The following is a 16,358-nucleotide window of genomic DNA, read 5'->3' on the forward strand; positions in this document are numbered from 1 at the left end:
TTGCAAAGAAATGCAACAGAAAGGTAAAAACTCAAGTCATTTCCAGAATCTGGCTGGAGAGAAACAAGCTGTGGCCTTCATTTTGCCATATTATAAAAAGTTATATTATCATTTTGGAATTTTAACAATTTATTGCAACACTGTACAATTTCTTTTGCAAATTTAACAACTGCATCTAATACAGTATTTTATGGTGACTATTAATGATGGCTTAACAGCTGCTGGAATACCTTTGATTTGCTGTTGATCGAGTATAATCAGTTTACAATAATAAAGTATAAAATGTGGGACACCCATTTCAGTAAATGAACTAGTCAGTTGCTACAAATGTGGAATATAAAGTAACAGAGGAGGAGACCATTTTTTCTTTTTTGGTGGCAAAACCTATACACCAGCCAAACAAAATTAGCAGACCTGGAAAATCCACAAAGGGCTCAAATCTTGTTTAATTCTAAAAGATACCTGGACAGCTAACTTGATTATTGAAATCTGAATTTTGGTTATCAAGCAAAAGTATTATTTATAGCTCACCAAAATCATTTCAGTGGAAGTCTCCCATTCTACGGTTTTGTTTAGCCTCAGAGAAGTTAAAAGATCAGAGCAAGGAGAACCTAAAAATGGTCATCAATTCACTAGCAAGCTTTTATTTGACAAAAAAGAAAGACACGAGAAGTGTAGTCAGTTCATGAAGTTCTTTTTTTTTTGATATAGAAAGTTTTACCCAATACAGCTAACATCAGTTCCACAAGTCAATACGTAATTCAAGTATAGTGGAAACACATTATTTTCTGATACAAAAGTGTAATGATATACACAGTGACTTTACTGGGTTGTTAGAATTTACTTATAGCCCTTGGTGAAAAACATTACATTTGAATGGGCTTGCAAATTTCCAGGAAAATCTTTAACAAATCAGTCTGAAGTATAAGATATTGTACTTTGCAACATATTAAAGGGACTTTTATTTGCAGAAAGTAGTCTTAATTAGGTATACAAGTTAAAAAAGTTTTTACCGAGAAAAATGTTGATACCATGTCATTGGAGAGTTCTGCTTTGACATTAAAAATCACATCTAAGAAGTTTAAAAAATAACAATGGTGAAATTACTTCATAATGACACAAACATCTATCCTCCATGGCAGTTCTACATTGTCAATACATCCGAAGCAGAATGACAAGATGCTCGATGGCTGTGAGTAAATTTCAAATCTGGATTTTCTTTCAAATTTGTAGGTGCAGAGAAATATATAAAACTGAGAACCGGATAACTGAGAAGCAATTCTACTGACCAGTATGCAAATGCAAATAATCTGTCATTTTACAGATAATAATAAGCTTTACATAAAATACTTTACTACAATCAAAAACACAATTTTGGTTGCATTTTTGTCTCCCCAAAAATTGCTCTTCCACATATCTTGCCCATGGGTATAGTGTTTATGATCACTAAATAACAGACTGAAGAAAAACAATTAATACATTATTAAAAAATAATAATGTCTGCATGTCTCCAGTTTTGAACAAACCAGGGTTTTATTTTTATAACTAGATAATAAAAACTGCTCAAGTTGCAAATGCTACATATGATAAGACAAATGTGAGCATATGCAAAAGTTCTATAATCAGAATGAGCCCGTTGCATGGCATTACTGTCAGCGATCTTGTAAACTGCTATAGTTGCCAATTCATAGCACAGGCTACCCACTGAATTCAGATGTATGAGAATAAAAGTTACAAAAGATTTAACAATAATGATTCTTTGTAAAGAAAATAAAATACATTCCAAACATAATCAAAATAAGCTTCTGAACAATGTTAAGGTATTTATTTTATGCACCAATGAAAACATGTCAGTGAATATAGAGAACATGTGTCAGCCTGACAGCACTGAATAAGCACAAGCTTTTTCACACTCAGATTTCTGCTGCCCTAATTGTTTTTTTTTAAATCTTATATTTGTAGTTATATTACGTTCCTTCAAACTCATAACTTATTATGGCTTCTATAGAATTTAAAAAGTATAATGACAGGAAAGGGGAAAAAGTCTAACATTAGCACATCAGAAAGAAAACAACTGACTCTATCCAAAAGCGATATAACAAATCTGACATTTTCATTTATGTCAGGCTATGAGGACGTTGATGTGTTCGGTATCCAGCCCATCTGATATGCTCGCTCCAGGGTCCTCTTGCAGTCCTGCATTACGGTGCTGAACGTAATATGGGGATACTGCTGGACTAGCTGCTCCACCGTTTCCTCATTAACCTACAAAATAAACACAGAAAATAAGAATCTTTACCATTTTCATTTAAAGCACAATAATCCATTTTCTTCACTTGGCTATTTTGAAAAGAACAATAATAGACAATTGATTTGATGTGATTTAATTTGAAGAAAAAGAAAGAAAGAAAGAAGTTAATGTTTACTTCATTTAATAAATGCTAGAAATACAACACAATCAGCAACATACCATATAACATATCAATGCAAGTTTACAAATATACAGAATAACTGCAAAAACAAACCTGTCTCACTATTTTGAATCTGCACAACATTATATAATTCCCCCCCCCCCCCCCCCCCCCCCAAAAATAAAGTCAATGCCTTTAAAAATATAAAAGCTAGAATGCAAAATACACAAATAAATTCTCCACAGTCTGCACGGCTGCTTCACAGTTGATTTTCACCCCCCAGTGTTCCTTAGAGCTGACGTTTTTCATTGGGTTACTCTTGGCAAATCAGTATAAGGGGGTGGAGTCAGACAAACAGCAACTCACAAACAGACATGGAAGATGTTTCAAATTTAGTCAATGAAATAAGGCAAATGTGCTGTTAAAATTCCTAAAAAACACTTCATTCATTTCAACGTGACAAGGACTCTGAGAAAAGGCAAGTGAAAACTGAATTGCTAAGTGTAAATTTTATAATATATTATTCTATGTGATAATGCACAAAAACAATTTTATAAAATATTTCACCTTACAATTACTGTCTTAACTTATACAGAACAGAAAAGGAAACAGAACACTAACCATGCAGTAGTAGGTGACCTCTCACCCCTAGCCATAGCACTGAGACAATCAGGGCATTGATGACCAGACCTCTCCCTTTCTGTAACTCATTGACATTTTCAAACCAGACATTTAAGATTTTTAAAATCAAAGAAGATCCTTTTCAGATCTTATCAGGGTCTCATGTACTTTCCACATCTGACTGATCTGTTTTTTTGGCTCAGCTTTGTCTTTTTGCACAATGGGTCTTGTCCCACTTTGTATCCATCATTTCTATCTGAGTAGCTGTCTCTACCTCTTCATGCTCAGGATTTCTTTTTTTTATTATATAAATATGGCATTCTCATCTACATCCACATTTATAAATCTCATGTCATATGAAATTACGAAAAACAACAATGAATTATCTTCCTTCTGTTTTAAATGGTAGTGTTATACATTCTATGCCTACTTGTACACAACTGCAAAAAAGACTACAAAGGCACCTGCCATGCACTGCCAATGATTTATACAATAATAAAACTGGTAAGCAATGTCATCACAACGAAATACTGCACTTACTGACCTGAGTTTCATTACATATGGTCACTCTTCCTTGCATTATACTCCATTATTGTGACGCTATACTCTGTGAAAGGTGTAATATAAAGTGAAATTGGACTGTTCTGAATAGAATGGCAAGGCTTAAACAGAGAGAAAGTTCCAGTTATTATCAGGCCTTCTACTCAATGAAGGTCTAGTAAAGCTCAGACCCAGGAACTTAAGAAATGCCTTTTTCCTTAAATGGCTAATCCTTGTTAAATAAAGTGTCTGCTACATTACAGACTAACACACTTGGTCACTGCAGCAATACCACAGAGAAGAGTTCATGCTTTAGATGACATCATCAAAAAAATCAATAAAAACAGCATAAAGAACTAATAAGAATACAAAGCAACTAATTCATGAATGTAATAAAATGTCTGTATTCAAACACAAATACCGGTCTTCTTTTATGTGGGAAATAGCTTAGCATACTATTAACTTTTATCATACTGAATAGTTATAATGGCTCATACTATGAGAGAAATGTACCCACCAATAGTATATTAAGCACTACCAGCAAAGTATAAAAAAACAAAGAAAACTGGCAATGGTTTAGTACAATAATAAAAGGGGTAAACAAAGTCATTTGTGAAGAGGAAAGGAATACTATTGTGACTGAAAAAAGGCACTAACAAAAATATTACTTTAGTGCAGGTTTGGTTAATGCAGACAGCAATATATATAAAACCCACAGTACTTCCGATTCATAAAAAATATGGCCGAGAGTACCATACAATAGCAAAGAGAACTTCATGTACACCACTAACGCACAACGCAATGCCACAGGTTCACACTGTTGCTCAACAAGGCGGCCCCCTTAAGCATACAGGCAGACTCATACAGAAAACCCAGACCCATAACACTAAATATGTTGTTCAGTGTAACAGATTATAAAATAAAGCACAATTTAAAAGAGAAAAAATAAGCATATGTATGAACACTCAGGAATGTTTCGTCTATGGCTTGGCCTACCTCTGCATGCAAATGTGAATTTCCCCTTGGGGATTAATAAAGTACTGCGGTGGGTTGGCACCCTGCCCAGGATTGTTTCCTGCCTTGTGCCCGGTGTTGGCTGGGATTGGCTCCAGCAGGCCCCCGTGACCCTGTGTTCGGATTCAACGGGTTGGAAAATGGATGGATGGATGGATTAATAAAGTATCTATCTATCTATCTATCTATCTATCTATCTATCTATCTATCTATCTATCTATCTATCTATCTATCTATCTATCTATCTATCTATCTATCTATCTATCTATCTATCTATCTATCTATCTATCTATCTATCTATCTTTGTACAATAATTAATAAACCTATTAAAATCAGGTCATTCATTTCCTAAAAAAAACTTCATAATAGATAAATTAAAACATCACTAAGTAACTGCTGATATTCTACTTTAAAACACAAAGACAGATGTTAAACTACGGAACTCACCCACCACGGCAAAAATCATGCTTTACTCTCATTTAATTAATATGTTTAAAAGGTATTTTCTATAAAATGAGTAATAAAGCATTTATGCTGATTTTTCCGTTAACAGACATTTTTCAATGCAAGTTCCTCCAGGCGTTCGTAACCAATAGCACTTTAATTTTCTGCTTTAAAATGCACCGGCTACAGAACAGGCTGTACTGCTAGAGAATAAAAATATTCTTTTGGGTGTTTTCTTTCATTATGATGTCTTCGTTCTTGGTTGCAAGTGGACAATGTCTAAAGGTGCTTAGTATTCCACAGAAAAACCCGACAGGGAAGTCACACAAGTCACTAAAGACAATAGGAAATGTTAAATAATTATAATTTTGCAGCAGTAATAAAGGGCTTGCAACCATGTAAAGTGAAAAAGAAATTAAAGACAAGGGGCAAGACAGAATTAAAAAGAAGGTTAGCCATCTACCTCGGCAGTGCGGCTTAGGTAGGCTGTATCCAAGATGTCAGAGTATTTACAATGCTTGGTTTTAAACCAATAGCTGCAAAAAAACTGACAGGGAAAAATACAAGAAAAAAATGTTTTTATGATACAATACAAAAGAAAAAGAAACTGAAAAATACAACCATCATTATCCTTAATACTAAGCAAAAGTGTGACAAAGAACATTCATTAAGTGGGTAAACTCAGTAGAAAGCACACTCTGCTTATTATATTCACGAACCTCTTCATGTTAAAAGGCTTTTTTGCAGGAGAATTAAAACATTCTTTTCAGATTTATTTTCATTATGAAATGTTTTCTGTTGTTCCCTTCAGTTTCACCACTCTCCTTGAAATGCACATTGTTGAAAGTCTACGAAAAATGATTGAAATTATAGGTGATGTGACATTTGCTTTATTTTACTTTGGCATCATGGCATTTTAATGTACTTTTCCTAATTATATGCAGTTCAAGAATCCTTACTCTGAAAATTACAGCTGCAGAAGCTAGAAACAGAACATAATTAACTATTCATTCAACAGCTATATATTAAAAAAAGAAAACAGATGACGGGGTGGGGAGTGTCACATGGAGTTTTATGCAGTTATCCATTATTGTCTGCGAGTATTACAGCCAGAAATTGCCTCTACATCTATTCATTGTTATTTCCTTTCTTTAAATAGTTTATAACTTTTCTTTGAATGGATAGGGAATTCATGCAACTTTATTTTTGATAAAACATAGAGGTGGCTTTAGATGTAAATATCATAAACGCTGCTGGATAATGGAAATGCTTAGGAGTAATAACTGCAATTGAAAAAATCTTCTTCTTCTTCTTCTGAGTGTAAAAGAAAAACAATGGTGTGATGAATCTGTGGACTGAAAAGTAAGGCCAAGCTCATGACACTCATTGTTAGCTACTGAGCAATAATCAGTTTGAATCTATCATGAGGATCAAAAAACACTTAAACGTGCACTTTGGATGAGGACCGCAGTGGTTACAAAGCACAGGGGCATAGTGGGTAGGGACCCCCTTGGAAATTGTCATTGTTTTGGTCCCATGATCATTAAAAACTAAACTATATTAATTATTTTTTGAATATTAAATATAAGCACGGATTAAATAAAAAAATATATTAGCTGAAAATAAATAAATACAAAAAGGAATTTTAAATGAAAAAAAAAAAACAGTTCTGAATAAAGTTTAAAATTGTAGCAATGAAGATGCTCAAAAAGTAAGTAACAGAGCTAAATGCAGCTGCATATTCAAAAGACATTTATTCTTTGCTGGTGAGCAAGTTTGCAAATCCAAGTTTCGATTTTTAAACTACTATTTTAATGAAACCAAGATAAGAAAAAGCCTATGCAAAGTGAGCTATTTAAATATTCCAGTAGTAATTCACTGTGTCTTTTTTTCTTTCTTGTTATAAACACACATTATTTACAAAAAAATACACCCCTCCAGTTTAATGAGTGTTGCGGGAGAAACAATGAAATAAAGTTGCAGCTGGGTTTTGTTTAAATAAATACGTAATCTTGTGATTAAAATTGTACAGTTATAGCTTTTAAATAGCTTGATGAACCTGCATACCTCGACAGAAGTTTATTTGTGTTGTTATTTGAACATAAAGCTATGACGTAATTTAATTACTGCAAAAAGCCAATATAAACTAAAAAAAAATGTTGACAGCTCTTGCTGAAAGTATATATTTAACTGGATATTAATTTATTGTCATTGGGCTACACTGTTACTGTAGAGCTTGTGCAGGCACGAGTCTCTAATAGTTAGGGCTGGATTGGAAAATACAAAGAGACACAGTAGGTACGAAAGTTGTGTGCGAGGACATCAGCATTGGTTTGTCGTTTAAAATTTTTAGCCAAACAAATAACTTTGTGTGAGGGTCTGCACAATCTACTATATAATAAAAAAATGAAGGTCTGTGTGTCCAGTCCCTCAGAGTAATCTGATTGGTCAGTTTGGCTTTGGTGTGATTGGTCAGTACGGCTTTGGTGATGTGACAAAAGAGGAAGTGTGCGTGTAGGATGCACTAGGAGGAGTAAAGGCTCATACTGAGAGACCAGAGGCAAGAAAGGCGCCTCAAAAATAATGACAGAGTCTCAGAAACTGGCTTTATGGAAACATTCTTGAGAAAAGGAGTGTTGGCAAAGAGATGTTCACACACATGCGAATATAGAGGTAAGGCACTGAAGATACACATATGGCAAATGAGAATAATTTAAAAAAATATTTGATATTACCCATCGTTGACAGGTACCGTGACTAGTAATGAATAAACAGCTTGATTGCAAGGAAATGTGGTGATGAAGACTATGGCTATATAATAATACAGTGCACAACACAATATACACATATATTTAAACAGGGTGTGGTATTATATTGATTTTACAGGAACTGCTAAAACAACTAAAGTAGACAGTGATCATTACTTTTAAAGCTCTAACACATTATTTAAATAAAAACAGCGTCCTCTGCAAGTACTAACGAATTAAATGAGAAAATCTGCTCTTCTGTGTATATGATGCTTCCTTATGTTCTTTTTTTGTAAAATATCTTAAGGGACTCATTTCAGTTTTTAGCCACGTGTCTCTGAATAAATCTAAACACATTGTTGGAGAACCAGCATAAGTATCACTTAACTGTTTGATTATTGATAACCATGAAGGTCAACTGGAGGAAAGCAGCGGAACTCGGTTTAGAAGCCAAATGGTGGTCCGCACATGTACGTGAGCTTTGAGAGAAGAAAAAAAATTTAAGCACTCCCTGGGAATGGATGAAGGATTTTCATTATTTTTATTATTTATGTAATTTTTTTAGCAGCGACAGTGGAAACATTTGCAGCAGTGGCACATCACCACATTTTCTGTGTTGGTGAAACATTGTGTGGAAATCATGTAAGGGCAGTTTCAGAAAAAGTAGACTGAAAGTTGGATGATGAGAAAATATAATGAAGATGAGCAAAATTCAGTAAGTTAACTGGAATGAACAGTACCAAACCAGCATTGTAAAATTTTCACAAACACTGGCAAAACATTCATTAAAAAGCAGCTAAACAGGTAGACACTTAATAGAATGTGATATGTCCAAAAACACTGGCATCTAGAGATTAAAACTAGGTTTCTAAGCTTTGTGTACCACAGCTTTAAATACAGTTCATGCTATATACAGGGTGGTATGTGTGTGTGTCTGCACCAGGTTGTGCTCCAGCTCCTCAAGCACCTAACACAAAGGCTCAAACACAGATATAAAAGCACAAAGAGTTTTTTTTATTGTGGGAAACTCTTCCAATAAGTGTTTTTCACCACCAACACAAGTACAAAGCACATTGATATCGCATACAGCAATATGGTATTCTGGAACTCTTGGTCTTTCTTTCATTCCTCTCTTTCTCTCTCTCTCTGCCTCCACTACTCCACAGAAGCATTGTCCTCCTTCTTCCCGATTCTGGCTCCTCGAGCAGAGGCAGGCAGCTCATTTTATATGAAACCTGGCAGTACTTCTAATGTCCGACAATTGTGGTCCTGGAGCACTTCCAGGTTTGGCTGGAGCCTGACAAGGTAGAGCTTATTAGTCCCCACAGCAACCCCTGGTGGTGTCCACGGAACCCAACAGGGCTGTCCAAGAACTCCAGTTCCCATAATGCCCTGTGGAAAACCGTGGTGCTGCTGCAACCCAGCAGGGCTGCCATTTGGCAGAACAGGGGAGATAATGTCCCATTTATGCTATCTCCCCTGGTGATTCCTAATAGAGAGCATTCCGGTGTATACATTGTAACGGTAGGCCATAATAACATACTACATCATATGACTTGCATATCATTGTGACAGGAGACGAGCACAACCACATTAAAACATTGTGAATACAACCATGAAAATCAAGTACAAAATGGAGGTGTTTGTAACCCAAAATGCCATTATGGTGATGTCATCAAAGGCTATGGCAAAAAAATACAAATAAACAAGGATGCAACAGCCAGCAACACATAAAAATGGTAAACGTAGATGTCAACTAACAGTAGACTCTGATTAATGACACTCACCTTAAGAGAAATGACGCACCAAGAAATTGCTGTAGGTCAAAAGCCTGCTTGAATAACGTATTAGCAGTGAGAATATAAGAATCTTCCATTTGGCTTCCAGATAACTGAAGTTGTGTTACATCTGAAAATGGGATGCTTGGCCGGACAAGCAAAAATGTATGTTAGTCACCATACATACTGCATGTCTGACAATAGTTGTGTCCAAACACAGCAAAATTGTATGCCGCGGGTAAAAAGCATTAAAGTGTTCATTATTTGCTAGGCATAAAATTTTATACAAAGTAAATTTTTAACCACCTACAGCATGAATTCAGTCGTAATCAATTCATTGTTTAACATGTATACAGGTTTACCCGGAAATGTCCTCTATTTAGGCGCCTATCCATGTGTCTGGGCAGATTTTACAAATGTATCAGTTTGTTTGGGTTTTTCACATTGTGGCTCATTGTTACCAACCACGTTCACTTTTTTCATTTCACCTCCTATTTTTTTTTAATTATTACCTACTGTATTATTGTGGTGCACTACTTAAATTATGGAAGTAATTACAAATGCTTACCCCCACCGCTCTTATACAAAGAAAAATTCCAACAGGGACCCAATCAACAATCCCAGCAATCTTTATTAATTTTTGTGTCCTCTTTGTTGGCTCAGAAAATATGGCAACTCTAGTTTTATCACACATTAATGTATCAAGGTAATTTGAAAAATTAACAGCATACATTGAATGGCCACCTAAGAGTGAGATGGTCTACCATCTGCCCTAATGACAACCTTAATTGATTGGGACATACTGTACAATCAGGAAAAGATCAAAAAAACAGGTGCAAGGTCAGACCTACAGTATGTCAATTCTAATGTGTGCCACATTTGCTGCAGTTTAGCTTGTAGTGGATCTGCTCAGGAAAGCTTGTTAAGTCTCATTCTACAGACGTTTATTTGGACTGTGATCTGTGATGGTTGGCTGAGGAGGCCAGTGCATTAAGCTAAGTTTCTATTCATGTTCATGGATTTCCCTGGTTTTGGATGCATCTGATCAGTAGCATCTCTTATAGAAGATCCAGCGTGCAACAGAACACCACATCCTTTACCATCACACTGCTTCCTGCACCCTGTATTGTTTTTTCATATCCTGGTGGTTTCATCAACACAAACCAGTATCAAAAAAGATTCATCAATATAGGCAATAATTTTCCAGTCTTTCAGGATCCAAAATTTGTGTACCTCATCCCACCACAACTGTGATTTGAACTCTGTGACAAGAGTTGAAATAGGCTCTGTTGTGAACCACAAGTTACAAAGAAATTAATGTTCACCAACAATTTTTCAGTCTTTTGTTAGTTAACTGTGGCCCGTCTCTAGTTACTCTGCCCTAGTAATCCCAGCTTCCATTAGCCCTACTGTCAACTAATCAGAGGATGTATTTTTTAATATATCTGTAACACCAAAGTGTGTTAATTCCTAACATAATTGATAATCCTCATACACTCAGGCTGCAACCCCACATTCAAAGACACTAATATTTTCAGCGTTGCTTGCTTTCTCTGAAATGCAAACACACAGCATTTACTGGTACTTGCCTACCTGCTTTAATTAATGCTATGTTCATGTCTTAGTGCTTTCATTTGCTGAGAAGTCAATTAAGTGGAAAAAACAACGTGAACCTAATAAACTTGCCACTTGGTGTTAACACTAAACTGCTGTGCTTACTTTGAATTTAACAGATGTGCACAGTACCACCCGCTGCGAATGATTAGTGTCATATCATATCAGGACTTCCACAAAAGTTGGACAGTTTACTGTTAGTAATTCACCTAACAACAGGTCTTTGGACTGTGTGAGAAAAAGAAAGCCCCTGCATTAAACCCGTTTGAAAATTACAGAAATTCAAAACAGGCATAAAGGTATTTAAGCTGACACTGTAGATAAACTCTTCTCTTATAATAATGTCTGTAAAATGTTTATATGTGACACAGCAAATTACAAGGGATCATATTTCAAATTCTGTATGTTAGGAGCATGGACTGATACAGCACACCGACCACACAAAGAACCACCTTAGGACCTGAGTTAGCAAATATGTCAAATTGAGCCAAATGTTACAAGTGATGCTCACAGAAGAAAAGGCTTGATGAAGTAAATAAATGTGAGAAACAAAGTGCCATAGTGAAGTACAAGTTTAATAAAGATTTAGACCACCTAAGGGATGAACCGAGGTATACCAGTTTGGCTGATAGCACTAACTATTACTCCGTCAATGCCTTTATCAACTACTGTAGGCAATTCATTTTATTGCTGCTTGTATCCTGTCATTTGCCATATGCTTTATAGTTCAACTGAAACTACAGTCAGATATTGAGGCATTTCCTGATGTTGATCACAGTAAAAATTAAACTTTAGATGTTCTTATCTGTAGGTATCCCCAAGCAATATAAAATAGACCAGCCTGTTGTATTCACAGCCAAAGATAAAATTATTAAGAGGGAAAGCATAGGCTCCTTAAATTTGACAGAAGTATTTTGTGAAGCCATTCACAGTGGCTGTAAGTTTACTTGAATGATTCATACACTTGCCTGTCTTCATAAGTTTGACGTGTCACTTTCTGCTTCACACATGACCTGCTTGTTAACAAGCATTTATAACGTTTGTGCATTTCTTCGGTAGGCTGGAGATGAAAGTGGTACTTGACAACATAAAATATATTTCAAAGTATATTTAAAAAGTGCCAGAACTGCACAGAATGGTGTGAGAAACTTGCCGAGTTGAGGCCGTTTGATATTTCATTTAACACTTCACAAAAACAGGTACTGTGTGTGGGGAAAAAAGACACCATTTTAAGTATGGAACAATCTCCACTCTGAATGGGTTTATTGTATTTTATGCTAACATAACAGAAAGCACTTGCAAAAAAATTAATAAAATGGAGAGCCTACATTTTTCATGGGAGATAAAATATATTTAGACACCTGAAGGTACAATTTATATACAGTATGAGTGATGTGCCATACTAACGTGCTTAATGATTCTTACTTGTGTTGCTCTGCTTTCAGTATGTTCACCTACAGCACATGACATGTAATAGACAGTGTTTCATGCTAAACTGAAGATTTTCTGCCAGTTTGTTTTTTACCCTAAAGACACTTTCTTTTACATCTGGTAATCATTAATCCCAACATCAAGTCAAGTTTACTGTCATGTGTACATAGTACAATGAATGTCTTACTTGCTGTTTCCTTAGGACAACTGGCAAGAATAGATAAATAAAAAGTATAGATAGTATGCAACATACAGTTGTGCTTGAAAGTTTGTGAACCCTTTAGAATTTTCTATATTTCTGCATAAATATGACCTAAAACATCATCAGATTTTCATTCAAGTCCTAAAAGTAGATAAAGAGAAACCAGTTAAACAAATGAGACAAAAATATTATACTTGGTCATTTATTTATTAAGGAAAATGATCGAATATTACATATTTGTGAGTGGCAAAAGTATGTGAACCTTTGCTTTCAGTATCTGGTGTGACACCCCCCCCCCCCCCCCCCCCCCCCTTTGCTGCAATAATTGCAACTAAACGTTTCCAGTAACTGTTCATCAGTCCTGCACACTGGCTTGGAGGAATTTTAGCCCATTCCTCCGTACAGAACAGCCTTCAACTCTGGGATGTTGGAGGGTTTCCTCACATTAACTGCTCGCTTCAGGTCCTTCCACGACATTTCAATTGGATTGAATCTCAAGAGAAGGTGGGTCATGCAGCAAGACAACGACCCTAAGAACACAAGTTGTTCTACCAAAGAATGGTTAAAGTAGAATAAAGTTAATGTTTTGGAATGGCCAAGTCAAAGTCCTGACCTTAATCCAATCGAAAGGGGGGTCACACCAGATACTGAAAGCAAAGGTTCACATACTTTTGCCACTCACAAATATGTAATATTTGATCATTTTCCTTAATAAATAAATGACCAAGTATAATATTTTTGTCTCATTTGTTTAACTGGTTTCTCTTTATCTACTTTTAGGACTTGAGTGAAAATCTGATGATGTTTTAGGTCATATTTATGAAGAAATATAGAAAATTCTAAAGGGTTCACAAACTTTCAAGCACAACTGTATACTGTGTAATCTCTCTATTATATAAAAAACCCTGGGACAAGATGAGACAACACTTTTTCAGAGAGAAATTTTTTAATTCCTGCGAGACAAGACTTTGTGCCAAGAGATTTAACCACACCCGGGGCCAGAAATAAAAGACAAAGAGTAGATGACAAAGTAGAACATCATCAAGAGGTTCAAAAACAGTGGTGCGATACACATGCAGAGCAGGTTAGAGATAATGAAAGTACTAAAATTCAGAAAAATCGCATTAGTGCAAACAAATGGAAATTATTACTCGGTGAAATAACGGAACAGCAAAAAGAGATTGAATATATTGTTCAGATTTAAACTTTAAGTCAGAGAATTGTAGATCATCTAATTCGTGTTGCCATCAGGGAAACATAGTGCTTCTTCCCAATGAAGAGGCGTATCCACGAGAATTAAAGGATTTGATGTTTGGTGAACGTGAAATCCACATACGCGAGAGGCAGAGATGTGAAGTGGCTGGTGCATAGCGCATGCTGGGGGATTGGCGAGCAAAGCAAGCAGGGGGCAAAGCCCCTTAGTAGTATATACAATTTATAATATGATTTTCTGTTCAGCAAACTTCTGACTTACGGGAAGGGGCCGCCTGGATTCTGACTCACCTTTTGTCTCCTTTGTGTTATGTTTGTCAATACTTTCTTGTTTATCATGGAGCTGAAGACTGGCAACATGTTGCATGTTGATTGAACATGCTAGTAAGAATTTCAATGTGCTCTGGATATATGACAATACCACTGCTGGTACATTCTGAAAAAAGAATTTGATATTCTGTGACACTGCTTATTTTTCGCTAAGCTTTTAAGCCTGCTGCCACATTCTTGTACTATCCTGTTTATATGTCTCCACTGTTAGCCATTAAATGCAGTGCATTGTGAATTTACTTACTGTAACATTATAGTTGAGTCCAAAGACATGTGATCACCAATATAAAGTTTGTTTAAAGGAAGCTGAACCCAGAGCATACTGTTGCATTATAAATGAGAGATTGGGCATGTGTTAAAGGAGATGTGAAATTTGCTTTTTCAAATATTTCATCCAAAATGCTCAGTTTGGATCAAATTAAATGAGAAGCATATACAGTAAATAACTTTCTTGTTATGCCTACCTAGCCACTGTGTTATCATATATAATTTCTAGTTTTAAGCCATTTCTTCAAGAAAGACATGCCTTAGAGCAGAAAAGGAGCAACATGATTCTTTTTATTATTACTCCGTTTGGGCAGAAACTTACAAGACCTGGGAAATATATCATCAAACTTATTTACATAAGCATGCTCTGCAAATGGAAAACATGCACTTGCTTAGGGTCTCTCACAGCGAGTTAGTAGTGCAGCATGAATGGCATCCTTCTGGATTAAAGTCTACTAGTTTGGACAGTGCCCCACACTGAAAGTGACAACTTGGAAACAATAAGTACACAGCAGCAATTTCCTTCCCTTTTAAAATACCCAATTATACCACCCCAAAAAAAAAAATCATAGAACTACCACAACGTCCTTCACTCAATCTAAAAGTGCTCTGCATGCTTCTTTTGACGTGTTTGTAGGTTGTCTAACTTGTACGGGTTTCAAAGGACCAAAGCGGAACTACACAGGGAAGATAAACAAAAATCAAAGTGAGAAGAACTTGCACTGTGTACATCAGAGAGGGAAAACAGGGAGCACATTCATGTGCTTTAGGTTACAAAGAAATGAATTCTCACATTTTAGAGCATACTCTGGGTGGCTCATGAATATGCCCATGCCAAATTATACGAGCATATTACATTTCTCAACTGCTCAGTGGTCTGTTGCATATGCTCTTTAATATGCACTTTGGTATCCTGCCAGTATGTGTCCTCAAAATTGGCAGTCCTAGATTTAGAGCTGCTCATCTGTTCAGCTTTCCCATCAAAATAATACACACACAATCCAGATCAATGCACTTCCACCACAGCTATCCTTGGCTGACGACATCTTCTCTCCAAGTTTCATGCCAATGTCATCAAAGATATTGCCACATTGTTCTCTAACTAAGTTTATTACTGATATGCTCCAAAGGCTGTCCCAATTTCAAAATGAATAAGGTCTCATTTTCTAACCATTCTAGCTACAGGTCACAAGGCCAGCCTAGACGCTTTGTGTGGTATATTCACATTAATAATAATAATAATAATAATAATGCATTTTATTTATAGGGGCACTTTACATTAGCAGTAAATCTCAAAGTGCAACATAAAAAGTTTAAACAAAGGCAAGGCAAGATAAAAACAGAGATAAAACAACAATAATTATAGCATTCTTGTTAATAAGCTTTCCTAAACAGAAGAGTCTTTAGCTGTTTTTTAAAACAGCCCACAATCTGCTGTGTTCTTAGGCTCTCTGGTAGGGCATTCCAGAGCCGTGGAGCAGCGGCTGCAAAGGCTCGGTCTCCCATTGTATGAAGTTTGGTCACAGGGGGGCGAAGGCGGTAGGTATTTGTAAAACGGAGGTTTCTTGTAGTGGATTGTAGTACAAGGAGTTCTTTTAAGATATTGTGGAGCATTTCCATGGATACACTGGTGAGTAAACAGACAGTTTGTATTAGATTCGGAGATGAATAGGGAGCCAATGAAATGATCGAAGGATTGGTGAAATGTGTTCATATTTCCACACCCTCATCAGGATTCTTGCAGCAC

General features: G+C 35.9%; 1 protein-coding gene across 2 annotated transcripts in view; it reads right to left on the bottom strand.

The window, feature by feature from the left end:
- Window positions 1–618: 618 nt before the first annotated feature.
- Window positions 619–16,358, bottom strand: part of fbxl17 (F-box and leucine-rich repeat protein 17) — a 965,787-nt gene continuing 950,047 nt past the window's right edge. For both annotated transcript variants that reach the window (XM_051929669.1, XM_051929670.1), the window contains exon 10: window positions 619–2,265. In XM_051929669.1, the coding sequence (XP_051785629.1) occupies window positions 2,128–2,265 (138 nt within the window). In that variant the 3' untranslated portion in view covers window positions 619–2,127. The remainder of the gene's footprint in view (window positions 2,266–16,358) is intronic.

Source organism: Erpetoichthys calabaricus, chromosome 7 (genome assembly GCF_900747795.2).
Source record: "Erpetoichthys calabaricus chromosome 7, fErpCal1.3, whole genome shotgun sequence".
Classification (NCBI taxonomy): domain Eukaryota; kingdom Metazoa; phylum Chordata; class Cladistia; order Polypteriformes; family Polypteridae; genus Erpetoichthys; species Erpetoichthys calabaricus.